The sequence below is a fragment of the Myotis myotis genome, unplaced genomic scaffold, assembly GCF_014108235.1.
Source record: "Myotis myotis isolate mMyoMyo1 unplaced genomic scaffold, mMyoMyo1.p scaffold_m19_p_9, whole genome shotgun sequence".
Taxonomy (NCBI): domain Eukaryota; kingdom Metazoa; phylum Chordata; class Mammalia; order Chiroptera; family Vespertilionidae; genus Myotis; species Myotis myotis.
The window spans coordinates 25814082-25837472 of record NW_023416401.1 but is presented as its reverse complement, the minus strand read 5'-3'; the positions used below and the strand labels follow the sequence as shown (position 1 = coordinate 25837472).

Here is a 23391-nt window from a genome sequence, read left to right as displayed (position 1 = left end):
CCTGGAAGGAGCTGATCATTTCTCTGAGGGTGAACACTTGATATCACATCACCCTTTAGGTACATGCCTCTAGTCAAAGCCTTGAATTACAAATGTACCAGTATGTTTACAGCAACCATACTGCCTTCATTTGACAACCCTAATTTTTTTATGTGCCCCCAGCCATGAGGAATGCATTGTTCATGGGAGGGGGGAATCACTATACGACAAATATTTCCCTTAAGTTGTTCATGTGTTCAGTGCTGCTACTTTTAAATTGTGTAAGCATGCTGGTAAGACCTTTGTAACACCTTGTTTTGCTGGACTTTAACCTTGAGTGTCAAAATGCCTAGGTATCTTTGGGAATTTTCACAGGATTATCACCTCTTCAAATGTCTCTGCAAGGCACAGTTCTGCTGACATTGCTCTCAGTTCAGTAATGTGCCTCCCTAATGATTCCAACTGTCAGTATGTAATTCTGACAATATTGGCCCAGCCAAGCACAGTACTTTGCATCGGAAATCCCTGCTCTGGATCAAATTTCAGCTTGAATTCTCATCATTTAACCCTTGGACCACTTCACTTGACTTCTTTGAATATATTACATAGTTGCCGTGCAAATTGCCTGGCATTAGTGCTAGGCATTAGGCCTTCTTCAAAAACTGGACCATGATTCTAGTTGTGCCTCCGATGTTCTCAATTTCCATCTGTAGCTCAACACCTTGATAATCCAGGTCTTGAAACATACCCCTACGCAGATGTGACTTCCAAGTGGACTCTAGTTCCTCATCCTTTCCATATGACCTGAAGAAAAGCAAATAGAATTAATTCATCTACATCTACATCAAATGTTCTGCAGAGAGTTTTCCTCATATTTTTAAGGATTTTAGGCCTGATGCCTCTTCAGTGAAAGTAATCAAGGGCTCGGTTCATCCAAAATAACCTAGCTGTAGACAAGTTTCTTATATGGCCTAAGGTGGTTTCTACCTATCCACAATGTTAATTCCTTTGATAACTGCTTGCTCTTTGGATGTGAGACAGCCCTAGCTTAAGGTGGGCCTCACAATTAAAGATTCCAGGCTGCAATTAACCCTGTACTAACGCTTAAGAAGAACCATCAGTTCTCAGCAAGTGCCATCTCTACCATCAGAAAAGTCATATTTGTGCTTGAGAAAATCATCAGAGTGCTTCCTAGGGAGAAACATGGGAACTTACGAAACTTGAATCTGTGAGGTATATCTCACTGTGCGCCATATCCTACCTAATGGCAAAATTCTGCTCAAGTCCTTTGTCTTCATTTCTGACAGCATGGAACCATTGTCGTGGGGGGTCAACATCACATAGCAGCCAGCCATTTAGATGATTATATTTGTGGACAGTATCTGACAGAAGAGAAGTATGAAGAGCTGGTGAAGGATTTTTTCAGGAGGGGAAAAAGGCTGGACCTCCCAAGGAAAATATTAACAGTAAACAAAAAGACGTTGACAAAGAAAAGGACAAAGGCCTTCCTCCCTGACCTTCGGTACACCAAGGCCAAAGCAAAACATCCTGAGCTTGAGGTTTCAGCCTCTGGCTGAAGACAAGTTCAAAGTCCCTCACGTCTTCAAGGTGATCAGCTATCAGTTCTTACTCTGTAGACTCTCAAATGAACAGTGGTCGACACTACCCCTACATTGCCCAGGAAGAAAAGCAATTCTACCAGAAGCATATCACTTGCCATCTGAGCCATGCATGGCTTTTCCCTTCACCCACTCCTCACCTCTCAAATGTTTCCAAATGATGGCCATATTTCTCTTGAGGCAAAGAGCATTTGGCTACCAGTATTTTCCCCCTGCTGAATAGATAAGGAATATTTACCAGAATTTTAGTAGTGTTTATCACCTGCCTTCAGTTGTGGACTCAAGTGCTGAAATTTATTTAACCACTTTTTAGTTTCATTTTAGCTTCTAGTGACCTGGTACCTGAGGGTACACTGCATTTGGTCTCCATTTAAACACCTCTCATGCAGTGGGAAGATATTTTGAACCTTATTATGCTCCAGAAACTTGCTCCTAACCCACTGGCTATCTTTGGTCAAGCATCTTATTCAGCAGGCTTCCTCCTTGCGGCACTCTGAATCCTGTACACTGTACACCCTTCTGATAGCTGGTCTTACTTTGAGAAAGATGTTGGGGCCAGCAGCTGGAGTCCTGGAAGCCCTTTTGTCCTGGGGAAGTTCTTTGTTTGGGTCCCAAAGTGACCCTAAAGGGGTTTTGGTTTTTGTCTTCAGAGGAATAGCAGTCTGCCATACTGCTCAACTTGTGAGAAAGGAAAAAAGCCTTGCCTTTTCATTTTAGAGATTTACTATCTTCTCTATCTCTACTTCCACCACACTTTGGTTCTTTTTGCCCCTTGTGAATGAATATCACCTCTTCTACATTTTTACACAGAAAGCAATTGAGGGGGGATTTGTAGTTGTGTTGCACATGAACTTAAAATTCATTGAGGGGAGGGGGAGTGCTTGCCTTCTCAAACTGGTAGCGTGAACCCAAGCTTTGGGAATTTAGGATTATGGTCAACCTCCAGGGATGAACTCTGACAGGTAAGTAAGGTATTTCAATGGGTTTAAAAGAATGAGAACCAAATATGGCATTTATAATTATCCTAAGGCCGCGAATAATGTGCTGTTCCACCAGCCCAAAGCTTTATGTGTAGTCTGTGGTCTGTCAAGCTTATGATCTCTCTCAGTCCTGATTGCCAAGAACACTTGAAACCTGATTCCACCTCTAATGACTACTTGTAACTGCTCCCCAAGGCAGCTTTATCTAGCGATCATTAATCCAAAAATACTTTACAGTTGTCCCTTCTCATTAAATTCTGGGTGTTTGCCCACATTATATACTATATCAGATGTTATACATATTAGGAGGATTATATGACATAAGGAAAATTGAAGTAAGAATATTGGTTAGTCTCTACTTTATTCTAATAGGAAAAAAAAGTTTAGCTGTCCTCATTTAAATCCCCTGGTCTCCCATATGTTCCCACAAATTAGGGGTTCTTGTGAGCCTTAAAATATATGACAAGGATTTTTCATAGAAGCAAAGTTGTCATTTAAATTGTTTTTGCTATGCCCCGTAGATGAAGTGAAATTGGGGTTTTCTACCAAGCTGATGGCATCATGATGAATGCTTAATATGTGTAATCATGGTAGATGACAAAAGTGTCAACAAAACATGGCTTCTGCTCTTGAAAGGCTTATAGTTTAGTTGAACAATTCATTAAACATTTCCTACACTTCGTCCTGTGTCCTAGGAATGCAAAGCCTTCTGTTTAGTAGGGAGGCCCTGTAAACAAATAATTACAGAACCGTGTGATAAATGCAGTAATAGAAATACGTTCTAGAGCAAGATTCATTCAACGTGTTTGTGGATCATCTGCATTGCAGAAACAGTGACATTTATAGTGGAGAGTTTCTGATAGCCCTTGCCCTCATGGACTTGCAGTCTAGGAGAGTGGACAGACAAGTAAGAAAGTACTGTGAGAAGATGTGGCCAGGATTTAGGGGAAGAAGATAAACTTTTAAACTAACAAAATGAGGGAATAAGATATTTATGCTGAGACCTAGAAAATAAGTGTGCATTCCTGTCTGCTGCTCAAGTAAAGGCATCAGGAAAAATGTTGACTAGTTATAGCTGAAAGGCCAGCATGGCAAGAGAGTGGTAAACTAGGGAGAGGATGAGATGAAGTTGCGGAAGACAGGAGCCAAGACCACTCAGGATCTTATTAGCACTAGAGATTTTGGATTAAATCCTAAATATTGTGGGAAACCAGTACAGGATTTTACATATTTAAAAGATCACTAGAGTAATCTGGAGAAAGACTAGAAGAGACGAGAGTAGACATGGGGAAACTAGAAGGCCTTTGCTGTGGTTTTAGGGAGAGATGATTATGGGTTGACCTTCAGTGATGCCAATGGAAGTAAAGAAATGTGGACAGAATTTCAGAGAAAGGACGAATGAAATTTGGAAATGTGATTGGAAGAGTAGATGACGTCCAGTTTCCTGGCTTGAGTAACTGGTGTGGCATTTATTGAGATAGATAGGACTAGAGAAGCCTATTTGTTGGGGAAGATCGAGTTCAGGGCAGGTTTTATGGAGGAGGTAATACTTAATGTGGGCCAAACAAAAATACATTGTTGTAAAAAGGTAAATACCAGACCTAGCCAGTTTTCCTCAGTGGATAGAGCATTGGCCTGAGGACTGAAGGGTCTTGGGTCAAGGGCACATGCCCAGGTTGTGGGCTCGATCCCCAGTATAGGATGTGCAGGAGGCAGTCAATTAATGATTCTCTGTCATCGTTGATGTTTCTATCTCTCCCTCTCCCTTCCTCTCTGAAACCAATAAAAAAAATTTATGAAAAAAAAAAGCAAATACCAGATCAAAATGAGTAATAGAAATAGCCAGTGCTCTAAGAGTTGAGCAGGAGATGATTAGCAGTTTCTAGGGAGATTAATCTGAGGTTTCTTCCAAGACATGGGACATGAATTTTCCTGTGAGGATTGGGTGATACTTGGATTAGTGCAGGAAAAATATTCCAGGTTGAAAAGCCAAAAGAACAGAAATATTGTGATAGATGTCATGTAAGTTAAGTCTTAAGAACAGCTTAAGTAAAACTGAGGGAGTTGAATTGGGAAATAGAGGAAAGGTAGCAGTTGGAAGGGGCCGGATTTGTTAGGGAGGGTGGCCGGAAGTGCGATAGTGAAGCTGCAATTGGTATTAGGTTGTAATCCGGGTAGTTAATCTGGTCTTTATGTGTTGAGTGAATTGAAGTCTGGAAGGTTGGTTTTTGTTTTGTTTAGTTTTTGGAAATTTATTGGTGCCAGCATAAGGGTTTGGATTGAATTCATAAATCCAGTGAAGGGGGAAAACAAACAGCATCGAAGTGACTTAATGGAGATAGGAAAGGAAGAATCAGTCAACTTTCAAGAATTTAAACCTTGGTAACTGGGAAGATTATTTTCGTCAAAAGTGAAAATTTCAGGAATGGGACTGAGTGGGTTGAATAAGAAGTTTATTAGGTATGTTGAGGTTAAGTTTCCAGTGGAGTAGACCGTCTCCTGAAGAATATTGAATCAGAGCAGGCCAAACAAATCTGTGACTTCACACACTTTAAAAAACAAACCTCAAAGGAACTAGATTCTTCATAAACCTCAAATTGAGAGAGACCACTACTCATTAACTATGTTGAGAAGACAGTGTGTGCTTATACTTTACTATGTGTATCTATTGTAATTTTTCTTTTTTCCCCATAATTTAATTACCCTGCTAGATATTTTAAGTGAAGTTTTCTGCACTTCCAGGACAACTCCTTTGATCACCATTACTTTGTATGAAATTGTGCATTTGCTCTTTTTTTCTTCGTGAGTCTTGCTCCTTACTGTGTCTCCCCAACTTTGTCCCCCTTTTAAAGTCTCTTTCAAACAGGTCTGGTAGGAGAAAATAGGTTCTTGGAGAAAGACACTTTTACCTTGAAAACCTATTGAGATTGAGATGCTAGATTGGCATGCATAAGGAATGCCGAATTACTACTTACTCCCTGAAGCCTGATAAGTACTATGACCTCAGTCAAAACCTTTGTCTTTGGGTCATACATTCTTTGTCCTGATCTTTTGAGATTGTAGAACCTATTAGTCTTTATTTGCTGAACAGATGGTGACTGTTCTTAAAATTTTAGTCATGTGCTCACTGTTTTGCTACTATGTTTTTTTGGGGGGGAGTGGTTGGAGGGGATACTTCCTCTAATAAAGAGCTGAAGGGTTAGCTGCCTTCGATTTCTTTGTCTTAGCATCTTCTTGCTACCTCCCACAGAGATCCATATGGCTTTGGAGACAGTCGAGATTCAAGACGTGATCGATCCCCAATTCGAGGAAGTCCAAGGAGAGAGCCCAGGGATGGAAGAAATGGTCGTGATACCCGGGATAGCAGAGACATGCGAGACCCCCGAGACTTGCGGGACCACAGAGATAGAGACGTTCGGGATCACAGAGACAGCAGAAGTATGCGTGATGCTCGGGACATGAGGGATCTTAGAGACTTCCGTGATCTAAGAGACTCTAGGGATTTTCGAGATCACCGAGATCCCATGTATGACAGATACAGAGATATGAGAGACTCCCGAGATCCCATGTACAGGTACAGGTACATGTACAGCTATTCTGCTTGGGGTGTTTTTTGGTAACAGTATTTTTTATGTGTGTTCTAAACTAATTGAAAGCTCTGAAGGGCATGATTTTATATTTCTGTTGTCTATCAAATGGTAGATATGCTGGTCAGTAAATATTTTAGCAAATGAATTTTGGTCTCTCCCCATGGCCTATGAAAGGCAACATTGTGCAAATGGAAAAAAGATGAAGTGCAAATTGTTTTGGCAGTGCAAAAGCACAGGGCAGATACACTTCATGGGAAATGCACTTCATACCTACTAGAGTGGTTATAATTTATTTTTTAAAACACACACACAGAGCTCTAGCTGGTTTGGCTCAGTGGATAGAGTGTCAGCCTGCAGACTAAAGGGTCTCCCAGGTTCAATTCCAGTCAAGGGCACATGCCTAGGTTGCTTGCAGACTCAATCCCATTAGGGGGCGTGCAGGAGTCAGTCAATCAATGATTCTCTCTCTCCCTTTCCCTTCCTCTCTGAAATAAATAAAAATGTATTAAAACACACACACACAAAAAAAAATATATAGCAATTGCTGGTAAGGTGTGGAGAAATTGGAACAATATTTTACATTGTTGGTAAGAATGTAAAGTAATGTGGCAACTATGGAAAACAGTTTGGAAGTTTCTCAGAAAGTTATAAATGTAGTAGAATTACTATGATCAATTCCACTCCTGACTATACCCAAAAGAATTGGAAAGAGCTAAACAGACACTTGTACATGAATGTGCACAGCAGCATTATTCACAGTAACTGAAAGATAGCTACAACCCAAAGTCCATCAGTAGATGGATAAAAAATGTGATGTATTCATGCAATAGAATAGTATTCAGCCATAAAAAGGAAGATAATGCTGAAACCTGCTGCAACATGGATGGACCTTGAAAACATGCTAAGTGGCCTTTTTCTCAGTGGTTAGAGCAGCCGTGGGCAAACTACGGCCCCCGGCCCGTTTGAAATGAATAAAACTAAAAAAGAAAAAGGCCGTACCCTTTTATGTAATGATGTTTATTTTGAATTTATATTAGTTCACACAAACACTCCATCCATGCTTTTGTTCCGGCCCTCCGGTCCAGTTTAAGAACCTATTGTGGCCCTCGAGTCAAAAAGTTTCCCCACCCCTGGGTTAGAGCATCAGCCCGAGCACCTATGGGTCTCTGATTCAATTCCCAATCAAGGGCATGTACCTCGGTTGTGGGTTTGATACCTAGCCCTGGTCTGGGCACTTGTAGGAGGCAACCAATCGATGTTCTCTCTCCCCCGCCTCCTCTATCCCTCCCTCTCTCTCTGAAAATCAATGGAAAAAATATCGTTGGGTGAGGATTTAAAAAAAAAATACATTATGCTAAGTGAAATAAGCCAAACAGACACAAAAGACAAATGTCATATAATTCCATTTATATGAAGTGTCTAAAAAAGGCAAATTCATCGGCAGAAGTATCTTTTCATGCCCCATTCCCTTCTTTAATGGGTAGAGTTTCAGTTCAGAGTGTTGTTTAGAGTGATGAAAAATTGTGTGTGTGTGTGTGTGTGTGTGTGTGTGTGTACATACACATGGAACAGTTCCTCAAAACTAGTATCAGTAATTATCACAGGCCCTTGCCAGTGTGGTGTAGATCAGTGGTTAGTGTTGGCCTGCACACCCAAGGGTTACAGGTTGCTTCCGGTCAAGATGGCACTACCCGGGTTGCAGGTTCAATCCCAGTTCTAATCAGGCCAGTGCCAGAGGCAGTCCGTGTGTCTTTCTCACAGGTGTCTCTCCCTCAGCCGCTCCCCTTCGTTTTTCTCCCCTCCCTCCCTGCCTTCCACTAAAAACCAACGGAAAAATATCCTAAGGTGACGATTAACAAAAAATGATAACAATAATTACTACCAGTTCTTTTATGTTTGCTTTATGCCAGGGACTATGCTGAGAACTTTCTGTGAATCCAGTCCTTTTGCAAGGCAGGTTGACTCATTTGCAGCCACAGAGGTAATAAGCAGTGAGTCCCAGATGCAGACAGACCTCGTTTATTGTATTTTACAAATTGAAGGCAAGACCCTCTACCAGCAGAAAGGTTACAACTCACTTTATTGCCATACTTGCTTTATTGCAGTGGTCTTGAACCAAACCCACAGTATTTTCCAGGTATGCCTGTAGAAACCTCATTGTCTAATCCCAAAGTCCTATGCCTTACTATGTTTATTTCCTCACAGGGGACTGGGTCTTGAAGAATTCTTTGTATCTGATTTTTTTCAGGATAGGACAGTTTTAATTTTGTGATGATTTCTTTAACTTTACAGGAGAGAGAGCTCTTATGACCGATACCTGCGAATGGATGACTATGGCAGGAGAAAGGATGACTCTTACTTTGACCGTTACAGGGATAGCTTTGATGGAAGAGGCCCTCCAGGCCCAGAAAGTCAGTCTCGTGCAAAAGGTAAAGTAGCAGAAACAGTTTACTCCTGTTACTGATGGAATGCTTGACCAAAACAAGAGGAAACTAATAGCCAGCTGAAAGGGGGCAAATGATGTGGCTAAGCAGTTCACAAAAGGAAAAAATACAAATGGCCTATTGATATGTAGAGAACATTTTTAAATGCGAATTAGTATTATCTGGTTCAATCATCTAAGAAGAAATAAGTAGGAAATTTCATCAGTAAGAAATAAACTAAGATTGGCGCTAAAGAGGTTGCTTGCTTTTTGCCCATTGTACAAATAACTACAGTCTGCATTATCTGTGAAGCATGGGGTTTGTGGGCTTGTTTGTTTGTTTTATAATTTGTACCTAACAGCATCTCTTTAAAAAGACAAACATGCTTTTTTAAAAGTGTGGTTTTCTCAACACATCTTTTAAAGGTTTTTAAATTGCTTCATGTCTAGTTGAGTAATAGCACGAGGTGATTCCCCCCTGTGGGTAAATAAATTAATAAGAGCCTTTCTATAGGACATGTATCAGATGAAGCATTAGAATGACCATGCCCTTAAATCCAACTATTTCAATGAATTTTTATATTAAAAAATAATACTAATGGTTATTTTTTTCCACACACACCCCACACGTCCACACACACCCCTTTCACTCACACTCTCTCCCTCACTCCTAATGATTATTTTTAGGAGATAGTCTAGAACAGTGGTCGACAAACTGCGGCTCGCGAGCCACATGCGGCTCTTTGGCCTCTTGAGTGTGGCCACGAAGTTTCAATCTCACTGTATGTGCGCGCCCGCACATGGTATTTTGTGGAAGAGCCACACTCAAGGGGCCGCAGTTTGCCGACCACTGGTCTAGAAGATAAAGAGAGAGAGAGAGAGGGGGGGGGGAAAAGAGAGTGTGTGTGTGTTTGTGTTACAATCTTTGCCTGCGGGTAGTTCAGGATTCAAAGTAAGGCTTGTGCCTTATTTTTATAGAAAAAATAAGCACAATTCATATTTTAGTTTTCCCTGGTGGTATCTTGCAGAGCGTTTGAAACGGGAAGAACGGCGTAGAGAAGAGCTTTATCGTCAGTATTTTGAAGAAATCCAGAGACGCTTTGATGCTGAGAGGCCTGTTGATTGTTCTGTGATTGTGGTCAACAAGCAGACTAAGTAAGAACCCTTTGGATATTTCTCCTGAGTATGGGGAAGGGTCAGAATTGAAACTCAGGCTCCCTCTTGGCAGCTCTACCCACTGAACGTGGCCTGTGTATTCGGGCATTGCTATGCTGTCTTAGCCAGAGTTCTTTCAATTGTAAGAGACAGAAAACCCATTACAAACTGGGTTGGGCCTCAAAGGGAAATTTTTAGTTTGCTTGGCTTTGAAGATCAGGTATGGCCACATCCAGGGTCAAACCATGTTACCAATTTTGGGTCTCTGTGTTGCCTTCATTCTTAGACAGGCATTCTCCTTGAAAAGGCAGAATGGCACTGTTCCTAGACATGTATCTTCCTGGCTTAGCAAATGCAATGGAAAGAGAGCTTCTCCTTCCTAGTGCTTCCACCTAAAGTCCTGGAATTGTTTTTCATTAGACTAACCTGGCTCACTTTCCCATTGCTGGACTAGTCACTTAGCCAACAGTGCTGGGATGCCCTCATTGGCCAGGGCTAGGTCATATGCCCATCCATCCCTAGAGCTTAAGGTGACTTTGTCCTGTGGAGCCATGTGAACTGAGTTAGGGAGAGGTGCCTTCCCAAAGGAAAATCGAAGCGAAAATATATGCTGGTCATCCAAAGCAGTAGAGGCCCCCCTCCAAGGGACAACCCCAAATCCCGAGTACTTTGGGAGGCACGTCTCCGCATTTGTCAGCCAAGCATGAAGTCTTTCTTTGTGAAGTGCCATGGCCTTGCAGAACTGTTAGGTGACCATGCTAGTCAATCCAGAGTTCACAGCACTGTTTTACTCCACCTCTGCTTTACATTCTTTCCTTCAAGAGGCAGAGCGGAGAAGCAGAAGGGAGTATAGCGGCTTGCTGGCTTGGCAGTAGCTATGTGTTCTTTCCCTTGGTGATTAGTAAATAACTTCATGTATTTCTAATAGTTTTGGGTTAAAGAGCCAATTTCAAGGCAGAACCTAGGGAAATAGGTGTTGAGACACTAAGCAGCAGAAGAGTTCACAGGCTCTGGGCTGCCTTGTTTAGAAGTAGATGCCGCTTTAACTGTAGAAATGGGGTTTTTGTTTGTTTTGTTTGTTTGCTGTCATTTTCTAAGCACCTATTCTGTACTACCCCCATGCTAGGCACGTTATGTATAATATTTTTACTCTTCCCAGTAATCATGGTACATGTGTATTCATTCAGGTTTTATGTGTGGATGGCAGATGCTAGGTCCTGGAGCTATAATGGTAAACACACACAGCAGCCCCTTCTTCTTATGGAGCTTACACCCTAGTTGAGCAGATGTATTGGCGATAGGACCTATGAGGAGAAATACATCAAGGATCTAATTTAGATTGGAGAGAAGGTCAAGGAGATGACATAGGGGCTGAGCCATATCATTCCTGTTTTATTAGTAAAGAAACAGATTTGTAAGAGGTAAAGGGATCTGCTCAGAGCTTCACAACTTTGCATGTCAGTGTTAGGGCTGGGATCCAAACCAGTCTTTCTAGATGAAAGTCCATGCTTTTCCCATGATCATGCAGCCTCCCCAAAGACAGGTCTGTTTAGGCAGTGAGACGGTATAAGAAAGGACTGCTGTGCTAGAGAATCAGGAGAAGGACCTGGCTACTAACTACTGTGCTGCCAGCAACTTCATATAGAACCATTCGGAGCCAGTGTAAAGAGAAGGAAATCTTCTAGCTCCTTGGAGTCTGAAGAGGCACTGGGGAGACTCTGGGTTGAACTCTCCAAAGGAGCACCCACAGCTGGCTGAAGGCAGCAGTGTGCGGATGGTGAGGTGGGCGGGCAGTGCTCATCTGGATTCTGTTTGTTTCTGCAGAGATTATGCTGAATCTGTGGGGCGGAAGGTGCGAGACCTAGGCATGGTAGTGGACTTGATCTTCCTCAACACAGAGGTTTCGCTGTCACAAGCCCTGGAGGATGTTAGCAGGGGAGGGTCTCCTTTTGCTATTGTCATCACCCAGCAACACCAGATTCACCGCTCCTGTACGGTCAACATCATGTTTGGAACCCCACAAGGTACGGAGGCCCAGGTGAATTCCAGAGGTAGTCACTTGGTCCATTAATACTTTCATGCCAAAATCAGAACAACCAGAGTTGGGGCAAATGACTCATATTTTTAGCTCAAATATGGTAGGGCCCTTTGATGAGTGCACTGGTGGAGATTTACATGGTCATTTATTCATCTGATATTCTTGTAGTGGATACAGTTCTATATAAGACGTTATGTTTTTCCCTTAGGTATGTACAGGGGTGTGCTGGCAAATGTTCACCAACCAGTTCCGGGTGAGGAAATGAGGGCAGTGTGGTCTGTAGCATTTGCTGATTTTTGTGGTGCAAATGCTCTGTGTCCTAGTTCAAACCACCCATGTGAAGTCTCTTGAGGGAGAGTTGGGAAGAGATGCGCAGTCAGCTCTCGCCAGTGGGAAGAGCTGGTGCATACTACATGAGTGTGATAGAATCCTTGCCTCCATCAAACTTTCTAATGGGAGACAGTGCAACAGGCAGTTGGGATGCTATTTGTAAGTGTGCTAAGCAGAGGGACTGTGAGAACGGAGAGGGCCTTGACCTCCTAGAGGTCCAGGGGAGGTTCTTTGAAGTCCTTCCCTGAAGTGACTTTTAGTACTTTGCACCCAGAATATTGAGACTCAGCCAATTGATGCCCTACTCATAGTTCTTTCAACACACACGAGATCTCTGTTTGTCTGACTAGTTACCTCATAACCATAAAATGCATAAGGCTCTCCTGTGTGTCATTTGTCTCTGAGGAATAGTCCTCAAGATATGTGAGTTCATTTATATAAAGTTTTTTTTTTTCTTTTTTTTTTTTTAATTAAATCTTTATTGTTCAGATTATTACATTTGTTCCTCTTTTTTTTTCCCCCCATATCTCCCCTCCTCCCAGTTCCCGCCCCACCCTCCGCCCTCACTCCCCACCCACTGTCCTCATCTATAGGTGCACGATTTTTGTCCAGTCTCTTCCCGCATCTCCCACACCCCTTTCCCCCCCAGGAATAGTCAGTCCATTCCCTTTCTATGTCCCTGATTCTATTATAATCACCAGTTCATTCTGTTCATCAGATTATTTATTCACTTGATTCTTAGATTCACTTGTTGATAGATGCATATTTGTTGTTCATAATTTGTATCTTTACCTTTTTCTTCCTCTTCCTCTTCTTAAAGGATACCTTTCAGCATTTCATATAATCCTGGTTTGGTGGTGATGAACTCCTTTAGCTTTTCCTTATCTGTGAAGCTCTTTATCTGACCTTCAATTCTGAATGATAGCTTTGCTGGATAAAGTAATCTTGGTTGTAGGTTCTTGGTATTCATCACTTTGAATATTTCTTGCCACTCCCTTCTGGCCTGCAAAGTTTCTGTTGAGAAATCAGCTGACAGTCGTATGGGTATTCCCTTGTAGGTAACTGAGTTTCTTTCTCTTGCTGTTTTTAAGATTCTCTCTTTATCTTTTGCTCTTGGCATTTTAATTATGATGTGTCTTGGTGTGGTCCTCTTTGGATTCCTTTTGTTTGGGGTTCTCCACGCTTCTTGGACCTGTAAGTCCATTTCTTTCACCAGGTGGGGGAAGTTTTCTGTCATTATTTCTTCAACTAGGTTTTCAATATCTTGCTCTCTCTCATCTTCTGGCACCCCTATAATTCTGATGTTGGTACGCTTGAAGCTGTCCCAGCGGCTCCTTACACTATCCTCGCATTTTTGGATTCTTTTTTCATTTTGCTTTTCCGGTTGGGTGTTTTTTGCTTCCTCGCATTTCAAATCATTGACTTGATTCTTGCGCTCCTCTGGTCTGCTGTCGGGAGTCTGTATAATATTCGTTATTTCAGTCCGTGTATGCTTAATTTCTAGTTGGTTCCCCAATATAAGATCGAGGGTCTCATTAGTTTTCTTGTAGATCTCATTAAGTTTATCGGCGGCTTCTAAACAGTTCTTGAGAGACCTTAAAAGTGTGGTTCTGAACTCTATATCTTCCATTGACAATTTTGTCCTGTTTCTTTGTCTCCGCATTTTGTTATGCTTCCTTGGTGCACCCCCTAGTGGTCTTTGTTTGCAGTCTTACGGTTAAATCTTGATTGTTGTAGCTAATTCCAGGGAGGGTTTGACCTCCAGGCCAAGTGGCTATGAGAATCAGCTGTGTCAGCAGTGAGAGAACTTCTGTCCTCTAGGGAGGTGCTAATCTAGCCTTTGCCTGAGGCTATCCGGCAAATGCCTGTGTGCAGGGCTTGGGCGGGGCGGGTCGCACAGGATCAACAGGGTGGGCCAGAGAGAGCAGTTATGGCGGCTCTCAGTCCTGTCCCCAGGGGCTCTGCCTCTCTGAGTCCCAGCACCCGATGCAAAGCTCAGAGAGAAAGCTGCACTCGCTCTGACTGAAGCCAGACAGTCCCGCTTCTCCCGTTTGAGTCTGGGTCCCTAAAGACTCGCCCGGATCTGGAGCTCAGATTCTGCGACTCCCTCCCGATTGAAAACGCCAACCGCGCCCTCCGCCGCCAGCCCGCTCCGCGCACTCCGCACCTCAGAATTTGACTTCAGCACTGCGCCTCCTCTGAGTGTCCGTATGCGTTTCTCTTTCCTCCTAGTTGTAGGACTTCCACTCAGCCAGCGTTCCTGTGGTTCTGGGTGATGTCCCTTCCGTTTTTTGGTTTCACTTTTGAAGTAGTTGTTCAAAGCAGCAAACTCCGGCGTTAACCTATGCCGCCATCTTGGTTCTCCCTCATTTATATAAAGTTTTGAGAAGTCTTCTCACCACCCTGTAAATCGTGTTGCCCAAGGAGAGGAGGTTACTTAGGGTCACAACTTGATCTGAATCCATTACCTTTGAACTTATGAATTCAAAAACAGCAGGCCAGCTCTATCCCGAGAAGCACAGCGGAGAGCCAGGCTTTACAGGCGGGCTTTTTGACCCCCTGCAGCCGGCCCTCCACGGTTATTCCCCACGAAGTCTTTTTGAATCTGTGAGAGGCTATCACGTTTCTTTGATTTTTACTACCAGTCTGTGATCTTGGAATTCTGAAAAGAAGCAGCTCCGTACAAAGAGGTGTATTCCCCACCGAAGAAATCCATTCACCTGTCTTCCCAGCTTCATCTCCTTCCCTCCCTTCCCCATCCCAAGGCTTTTTGTTACTGGTTTTCTTGCTGGTTTGAGTTAGGAAAGGCTTGGTAGACAGAGGTCAGGAGGTGGCACTGAAATCTCTCATGGGAGAAAGTAACCCATGTCGTTCCCTCCTGCAGAGCACCGCAACATGCCCCAGGCAGACGCCATGGTGCTGGTGGCCAGGAATTATGAGCGCTACAAGAATGAGTGCCGGGAAAAGGAACGCGAGGAGATTGCCAGACAGGCAGCCAAGATGGCCAATGAAGCCATTCTACAGGAAAGAGAGCGAGGAGGCCCCGATGAGGGAGTACGCGGGGGCCATCCTCCAGCCATCCAAAGCCTCATCAACCTGCTGGCAGACAACAGGTACCTCACTGCCGAAGAGACTGACAAGATCATCAACTACCTGCGAGAGAGGAAGGAGCGGCTGATGAGGAGCAGCACCGACTCTCTGCCTGGTGAGCTACGTGGCAGGGCCGAGGTGAAGTTCTGACTCTGCATTTCTCTAATTCCCAGGCTCTGTTGGGAGGGCGGGAGGCCCATGGCTTTTTGGGGTGGGGAGGGGAATGAGCCCACCCCCGTATTTCCTCATGGGCCTTTATACTAATAAAATGATAACTTAATATTTGGGCACAGACTTCTGATCCCTGTAGTTAATCTGGTAATGGGTAGACTAGTATTACTGACTCCCTGGTAACCAAGGTGGATGCCCTTTTTTCTTTAATTAATTCTCTGGGGGAACTAGGCTGTCTTCTGGAGACAGCTCATACCAAGGAGTGGCCCCTTTGGGAAATGGATGTTATAGTCTATGTACTGTGTGATTGATGTGATCCGTGATTGTTGTTCTTCCCTGGGCTGCCAAGCCTCCTGCCCATGGAGGGTACTTTCAACCAGCTGCCTCCTCCTTCTGTCTTGTAGGCCCGATTTCCCGCCAACCACTCGGGGCGACCTCGGGTGCCTCGCTGAAGACACAGCCAAGCTCCCAACCGCTCCAGAGCAGCCAAGTGCTCCCCTCTGCTACACCCACTCCAGCTGCGCCCCCCACCTCCCAGCAAGAGCTTCAGGCCAAAATCCTCAGCCTCTTCAATAGTGGCACGGTTGTGGCCAATAGCTCTGCATCTCCCTCAGTCGCTGCCGGAAACACCCAGAACCAGAATTTTTCCACAGCCGTAAACAGCCAGCCTCAGCAAAGATCACAGGCCTCTGGTAATCAGCCTCCAAACATTTTGGGACAGGCAGGATCTGCTCAGAACATGGGCCCCAGGCCTGGGGCTCCTTCCCAGGGCCTCTTTGTCCAGCCTTCCAATCGCCTGGCACCTGCCAGCAACATAGCTAGCCAGAGGCCGGTACCTTCCACAGGTATCAACTTTGACAATCCAAGTGTACAGAAGGCTCTGGACACCCTGATCCAGAGTGGCACTGCTCTCTCGCACCTGGTTAGCCAAACCACAGCACAGGTGGGACGGCCCCAGGCGCCCATGGGATCTTACCAGAGGCATTACTGAGGCTCAATCTCAACTATTCCCAGCTCCCTCGTCCCCGGCCGCCTCCCATCTATTGTGTTCTAAGTAGTTATTTGGAGGATGTTCTGTGAGCCTATCCAGGTCACATCAAATGTCATAAGTTTCTACCATCTGCTCTCTCTTCTGCCCAAGACTGTGTTGCTTATTCCTTCCAGAGTCAGAGTTTGTACTGCATTTGGGGTTGTGTATTTTTTGTTGTTGTTGTTTTTGTTTTTTTGTAGAAAATAAATATTTCTGGGGTCACTTGGGTGGCAGTATAGGTGTCTGGGCTCCGTTGATATTTTATGGGTTTCAAACATGAGTTTCTCTGGTCTCTCCGTCACCTGGATTTGGGGGGTGGGGAAGAAGAAACCAAGCCCCAGTTGGCTGAGTTTGGAATGGCATTTTCATGTCAATAGCCTCAGTTTGTTTTCCAGCCGCACAGGCCCATCAGAGCTCCAGCTCCCATCTGCAGCTCCTGCCCAGAGCGCCACAGCAGACCAGGCTCAGCGGGCATGGTGTCATTGTGCCCCACCCCTGTGTTGAGGGGTCTGCTCAAGGATGTATAATTTAGCTACTCTGGAGTTTAGGAGTGTCCATGGCAGCCACACAAACAATATACTCTTCTGCCTGACCCAGTATTGTTGGTTTTGGGTTTTCTCATTTTTCTCTTTTGCTCTCATTTCATTGGAGGATCTCCAGTGGACTGAACAATTCCAGTCACCAGCAGTTCACAAACTGTGAATCTAGGCCCCAACCATTCTTACCCCCCTAACATTTCCATCAACCTCTCCTTCTTTAGGGGTAGTTTGATGGAATCAGTTCTGCGAAGGCAACTCTAGACTCTGGCATTGAACACCCATTTTTTCAGTGGTTTGAGTTTTGGGCTTAAAAATCAATCTCTTATTTTCTGAATAGCAGGAGGTAGGGACCATTTTGATGTCAGACTTTTGGTAGCTGGACATGGAGGATCTTGATACAGGTGGCTGTTCATAACTTTTGAGCCAGAGTGAAATTATTGGAGGGAGGACTTCTGGCTGCTGCTCTAAGTGGAGCCAAAGGAAGCTGCCCTCTCCCTAGGGATGGTGCTCATTAGAGCCCTGTGCATCACAGTCTCAAGGGGCCTCTGGCAGAGACGAGGGAGAACAGTGACTTCAGCTGAGTCCTGCCAGTGGCTAAGCAAACAATGGTTTAAAAAACTCAAGGTCCCAGATGGCAGCATTTTATGTTTTGATCTGTTTGTGTTATATAGTGTTTTTCCCTCTTTGGAACTTGTGTTGTTGATAAGATGATTACTTTTTAATTAAAATGAAAAAGGAAATGTGTCGTCTTTTTGGAGTGTGACTACCTGTAGGACCTCTTGGGGGCATTCCCTCTGAGGGTTGGAACGTGAGGGTCCCTGGAAGCACTGACTAGTTTCAGTCTGCTGTGAGGCCTGCTCCTCCTTGTCCTCAACCTCGAAACCTCTTTTAACCCTAGCTTCTCATCAGCTCACCTAGTTAGCAGCTTTAATAACAGTTCGGAGCAGAAGCCTGCTGGCGAATTATAATGTTGTTAAACATCCTTGTTTGTGGTAGACTTTCTGTGTGTCAGCAGGCTTGTCCTCTTATCCTAGGAAAGGAAAATAGGACCATGAGGAGGCCGTTTCTGGCAACTGGCCAGCGGAGTGGGTTACTCTCCTGTTTTGGTTTCATCTCAGTTGCCACCCTCTGTGCTGCCCATTATGCAGGGAGTTGGGAGAACCATAGAGTTACAGAATCTGTAGGGGCCTTCAAGAGCATTTAATAATAGCCGGCCCACCAGGAAACGGTGTGGGTGTGTGAAGTGACTGGCACAAGGCCTCCAGTGGGTTAGGGGCCAAAATACAGACAGCACTGAACCTGACTGGTCCCTACTCACTAGCTCACGGGGTGATGTTCGTGCAGTGTCCTCACTGCCCCGGCTGCCAGTTCCTCCTCCTGGAGGACAGGGCCTCAAACTGTCAGTAGCTAAGGAGGCACCCAGACCTGGGGGCCCCGCCCATCCCTCCTCTCAGGGAAGGTCAGTGTTTCTGATAGTCCGGGGTCCTCCTGGAGAGCCACGCTGAGTAATCCTCTTCCCAACTACTAATTCTTCCCTCGTATGTCCAACCAGCACACCTCAGGCTGTGAAGGGTATAATAAAATTATTTTTATTGCATTTTGTGCAGACAGGAGTCTAAAAAATACAGTAAAAGCTGTAAAGCAGTAAATGGGAGCATTCAACAGTAAAGGAAAGACCAACCCTCTCCTTTTCATATTGGCACAAAAAAACACAAGGTCAGTACTGAGGCAGAATGCGGAATACTGAAACACTGAAAATTAATGGCAGGCCTAATAATAGTAATAAATACTCTTGATTTGGTTTGCAATCTCTCCTATTTACAAGGGTTTTCAACTTCATTGCATTGCCCTGCACGTAGATCGTCTGAAAACAAAAGCAACACTAGTTATCACTACAAGGCTATTGAAATATTGCACTCAGAATAAAAGTCACTTGGACATGAAACATCTAGCTACAATGATTATAAAGATAATTTGATGAATGACATGATAACATTCATAACAAATATTGCACATGTAGCACAGAAAACTTGGGTTTTTGTTGTGGGATGTTTGTTTTCATCCATGGAAACTGCTCTTTGCCAACCTGACAGTCTGGGCCCAGATAATGCAACTTTGGTTCCCTAATTGGTGTTGATACAACCCCTCCCCCTTCTGCCCAGCCCACCACTTCAGCCTGACTGCTCAGGCCCTCACAAGGCTAGACCAAGTTGTGGTTCTCAGAGGTCTTGTGGAGGAAGGGGGCAGGGGAGCTGGTGTCTAATATCTCCAACTTTCTGATTACTACCTGGAAGAGTCTATCCAGCCCCCTCATCAAGTCTCAGATGGGCCTTGGCCTGTCAGACATCCAGACCTACCTCCAGCCACACCTGACCCAGTCAGCCTGCACCAGCTCCAGTTCTTTGCCTACAGCTCAAAGGAAAGGAGGTGGTGAGGTCAGGACTACCTAGTAGCCCCAGCTCTGGGAGCGGGGCCGGATGTCTAGGTGTGAAGGTCAGGGCCCTGGCGCTGGAGGTACTGGACCCAGTCAGTCCCAGAGGGCACTGGAAGGAGCATGCAGTGCCTGTCCCCCTTAGAAATGTGCCCTGGGAGAAGGGAACCCGGCCAATGCGCCGCCTCTACGGAGCAGAGGTGCCAAGGACTGCAGTTGGAGGAGCCAAAGGCCTCGGGTCCTAGATGGAGGAGGGCAGACAGGCGCTAGGTCAGGAACAAAGCACACCGGACCGCAGGCCCCGCGCAGCTAGAGGCCGCTGCCAAACAGCGAGGGCCCGCCCCGGGACGCCCGGAAAGGCGGCTAGGTCCCCGAGGCTGGAGCTGCCGAATGGGATGGGGGAGGGGGGCGGACTTCAGGGGCAGCGCTGGGACCTCCCGGTGGGTACGCACCTACACCGAAATCGCCCCCTCCTCCCTCACCAGTCCCAGAAAGAAAACTCCGGGTAGGGAACGCCCTCCAGCTCCCAGATTTGTCTTTGGCGAGGAACCATGGGATAGGGGAGCAGCCGACTGTGGAGAGGCGCCTGCTCCCAGCGAAGGCACCGGGACGGGGCTTCCTGGGTGGGGCGCGGCCTCTCCTCCTGCCCTGAGAAGCACCCCCTCCGCAATCCTGGCCCCAGCTTGCATAAACGCCGAGAAGAGGCTGCACGCGCCTCGGCAGCCGCAGTGGAAGCTCACGTCCGCGGGGAGGCGAATCCAAGAAGAGCTGGACGCTCGTCTCACCTCCAAAAGGAACCAGAGGGAAGGATCGGAAGCCAAGGGCGCGCGGACAGGGCGAGGCGAGAGCGGGGCGGGGTGTGGAGGGACCGGGACCAGGACTCCCGCCTGGGCCTAAAGCACTTTTGCTCGCAAGCGCTCGGATTCCAGGAAAAGCCAGCCCCGCGAGGCGCCGCCGCCGCCGGGCAGCCCGGCAGGGGAGCTCGACGGTGGCGAGAGGAGTCCGTTGCGCTTCTAGTCACGGAAGATGGGGACGTTAAAAACACACGCGATGTCTCCTGTACACTATGTATAGGCTCGGCGGCCCACGCTGGAGGCGCCGCCAGGAGGGGCGGCGGCGAAGGCCGAGCGCGGCCACCCCGCCCCGCGCCCGCCGCAGCCAGGAGCTGGGCGGAGGGCAGAGCCGGACCGAGCCGGGCGGGGCGTGGGGAAAGGAGGGGCCACGCGGACGACCCGGGTCCTCCAAGCGCCAGCTCCTCGCCGCGCCTCCTCCCGACCTTGATGGCAGCGTCTCCTCCTCCGGCGGGGAAGAGGGCAGCCGGCCGCCGCCGGGGAGGCGGAGCGGAGCGGCGCGCCCGCCGGGCTCTGCGCTCCACGTGGAGGCGGCCCCTCCGAGTCAGTCCCGACGGACGTGGCCTCCGGGCGGCAGGCGGCGGGGAGAGGGCCAGGGCGCGGGCACGGGGGCTGTATGTAAACGGTGGCGGTGGCGGGGGGCGCGGCGGGGGCTCCGGGCCGCGGGCCGGGCGCGCTCGGCCCGGGGGGGCAGGTCCCGGCTCTCAGGAGTAGATAGTGATGACTTCGCGGCCGCCGCCGCGGACCAGCATCACCCGATCCAGGTGCTCGGTGAGGACCTCGAGGAACTCCATGTCTGAGCGCCGGTCAAGGACCAAGACCCGACCCCTCGCCTCCTCCGGATGGAATTGGACACCGTGGGCCTCCGCCCTGACCGAGGTGCTGGCCCTGAAGCAGGACCGGGTCCGTCTTCCGTCCCAGGGCCAGGACCCAGGTTCCCTGACGTCCACCTCCCTCTTCCCCCCCCTCCCCCCAATTTAAAGTCCAGGATACAATTTTCATCACCGTTGCGGTTGCGGGGAGGCCCAGGCATGTTGAGCAACACGAGCTTGGCGTCCCGGGATTTCTTCACAATGACCTCGTTCAGCCGCACGGCCGTGTGCATGCGCCGCACGTTGGACTGGTTCCTGCGGGAGGAAGGTGGGAGGAGGGCACCCTGAGCCTGAAGAGCGGGGAGTTGGATCCAGGCCACTGGGCTGCTGGGCCCCAGTTCTTGCAACCAGGAACCACCAACCCCAGACCCCTCCATCCTGGGCTCTTCGGAGAGCCCAGAGGCAGGGGCATGAGTTGAGGGGTCATGACATAGTGAGGGGAGTAGGGACTCCGGCCAGCGCAGCAAAGAGAATAAAAAACTCTGAAGCACTTACAAGTTCTCCCACTCCCTTCAGGAAACACAAGAGAAGCAAAGAGGAAGAAAAGAGAGGGGTCAGACAAAGCGGGGAGGCCAGGAACCTGAGCCACCATCACCCACCCTGACTGCACCTTTCCACTGCCCGCCCCTGGGAGTTCTGACCCTCAGCAATCAGGCCCGACCCCCGAGTCCTCAGATGGGGAGACCAAGACAAGGTGTGGGCTGGGTCTTCCAACTGCCAGCCCAGGACCCGCGCTGCATGCTGCTCTGCCGTGGGGAGCACAGACCCTGTGGGTTCACCCCAGCCCTCAGCCCCCGGGCCCGTACGGCTTCATGCTGAAGAAGTCCTTGATGCCCTCGGACGAGACAGGACTGGGGCCCTTATTCTTCTCTGCCACGGACTTGTCCTTGGTCCAGGTGAGATGCACCTTGTCGGGATCTGCCTCTCCCTCCCCCTCAGGCTCCTCCCCCGGGGATGGTGTGCTGCTGGGGCAGCTGGGAGCACTCTGGTCATGGATCAGCTGCACCTGAGGGATGAACAAAGGGATAGCACATGGCTCCTTTGGAGGCCAAAGGTTCTGCTCCCACTGGATGGGGCCAAACCACCCCAGTTGCATACCTCCTCTTCGGGCTTCTCCTCACTGTCACCAGCTGTCTCTTCTGGGACGTTGAGGCGGAGCCGAGTGTTGGCTGGATTCTTTCTCCGGATTGAGCCACGAGATTCGTCTGTGATGCTCTGGATCTAGGGAGCAACAAAGGTTGGTGCCAGCTCTGCTGTGAGTTACCACCGCCCATGCCCTGCAAAGAGCTACCACCAGAGCTGATGTTCAGGCAGGGTGCACGCTTTCGGGAACTGTACTGGCGTTCAGGTACTGCTTCCATAGCAAACAGCTGCTGCCCACTGACCTGCCGTTGCAACTCCTCTCCGGAGCCCCTGACTGCCCCGCCCACCCAGCAACTAAAGGGTTAACACCTGGGCCTGCAGGGCTCCACCGTAGCACTGTGGTCAGTGTCAGCTCCGATTGGTCAGTGCACATGTACTATTTTTTTTAAAATATATATTTCTTTATTGATTTCAGAGAGGAAGGGAGGAAAGAGAGATAGAAACATCAATGATGAGAGAGAATCATTGATCGGCTGCCTCCTGCACACCCCCTACTGGGGTTGGAGCCCGAAACCCAGGCATGTGCCCTTGGTCGGAATCGAACCTGGAACCCTTCAGTCCACAGGCTGATGCTCTATCCACTGAGCCAAGCCCGCTAGAGCCACATGTACTATTTTTACCATCACCCCTGGTTAACATTCTTGGGGGTTCATCCTTCCCAGCTCAAATGAGTACCCATCACTCATTCCCCTGAGGAGCCTTTAACCACTATCTGAGAAATATCTTATCCACACCTGGGAGACCCATCAACCATGGCCTGTCGTCCTGGCCTATAGGATCTGCCACCCATTCTCCAGGCAACCTGTCACCTACCGCTGAGAGCTTTCCTGTCCCCAGCTCCTGGGTACCGTCTTTCATTTCCCCAAGTATCCTACTCCCTGGGGTGGGACTAGTGGCCCCACATTACCCCCACCAGGAGATCTTACACCCATACCCCATACAGGCTTATCATTAACCCTGTGAACCCATCCACTACACTCTAAATATCCATCTGTTACCCGCTCTCCGAGGGGCTATCACATGACCCCTCACACTGGCAGCCTGTCCACCATCCGTATTTAAGACCCACTATTCTCCCGTTGGCCCCAGAAGTCACAGACAGAGAGCTAAGTCTGTCACCCATGCCACAGCCCCTCTACATCTTGGCTGAA

At 47.4% G+C, this 23391-nt stretch overlaps 2 protein-coding genes across 10 annotated transcripts in view; one reads left to right on the top strand and one right to left on the bottom strand.

Moving 5' to 3' along the window:
* Positions 1-17683, top strand: part of NCOA5 (nuclear receptor coactivator 5) — a 30298-nt gene extending 12615 nt beyond the window's left edge. For 3 of the 7 annotated variants that reach the window (XM_036321630.1, XM_036321627.1, XM_036321628.1), the window contains 6 exons: positions 5829-6158; positions 8461-8597; positions 9619-9745; positions 11570-11769; positions 14998-15318; positions 15779-17683. In XM_036321630.1, the coding sequence (XP_036177523.1) occupies positions 5950-6158; positions 8461-8597; positions 9619-9745; positions 11570-11769; positions 14998-15318; positions 15779-16365 (1581 nt within the window). In that variant the 5' untranslated portion in view covers positions 5829-5949 and the 3' untranslated portion in view covers positions 16366-17683. Of the gene's footprint in view, positions 1-5828; positions 6159-8460; positions 8598-9618; positions 9746-11569; positions 11770-14997; positions 15342-15778 lie in introns of those variants that run through there. The other 4 variants (XM_036321633.1, XM_036321629.1, XM_036321632.1 and 1 more) reach the window with 4 other exon arrangements.
* Positions 17684-20456: 2773 nt separating this feature from the next.
* SLC12A5 (solute carrier family 12 member 5) overlaps positions 20457-23391 on the bottom strand; it is a 36497-nt gene continuing 33562 nt past the window's right edge. For all 3 annotated transcript variants that reach the window (XM_036321623.1, XM_036321626.1, XM_036321625.1), the window contains exons 22-26: positions 22196-22318; positions 21904-22103; positions 21593-21607; positions 21219-21352; positions 20457-21021 (exon numbers count right to left, since the gene is read on the bottom strand). In XM_036321623.1, the coding sequence (XP_036177516.1) occupies positions 20930-21021; positions 21219-21352; positions 21593-21607; positions 21904-22103; positions 22196-22318 (564 nt within the window). In that variant the 3' untranslated portion in view covers positions 20457-20929. The remainder of the gene's footprint in view (positions 21022-21218; positions 21353-21592; positions 21608-21903; positions 22104-22195; positions 22319-23391) is intronic.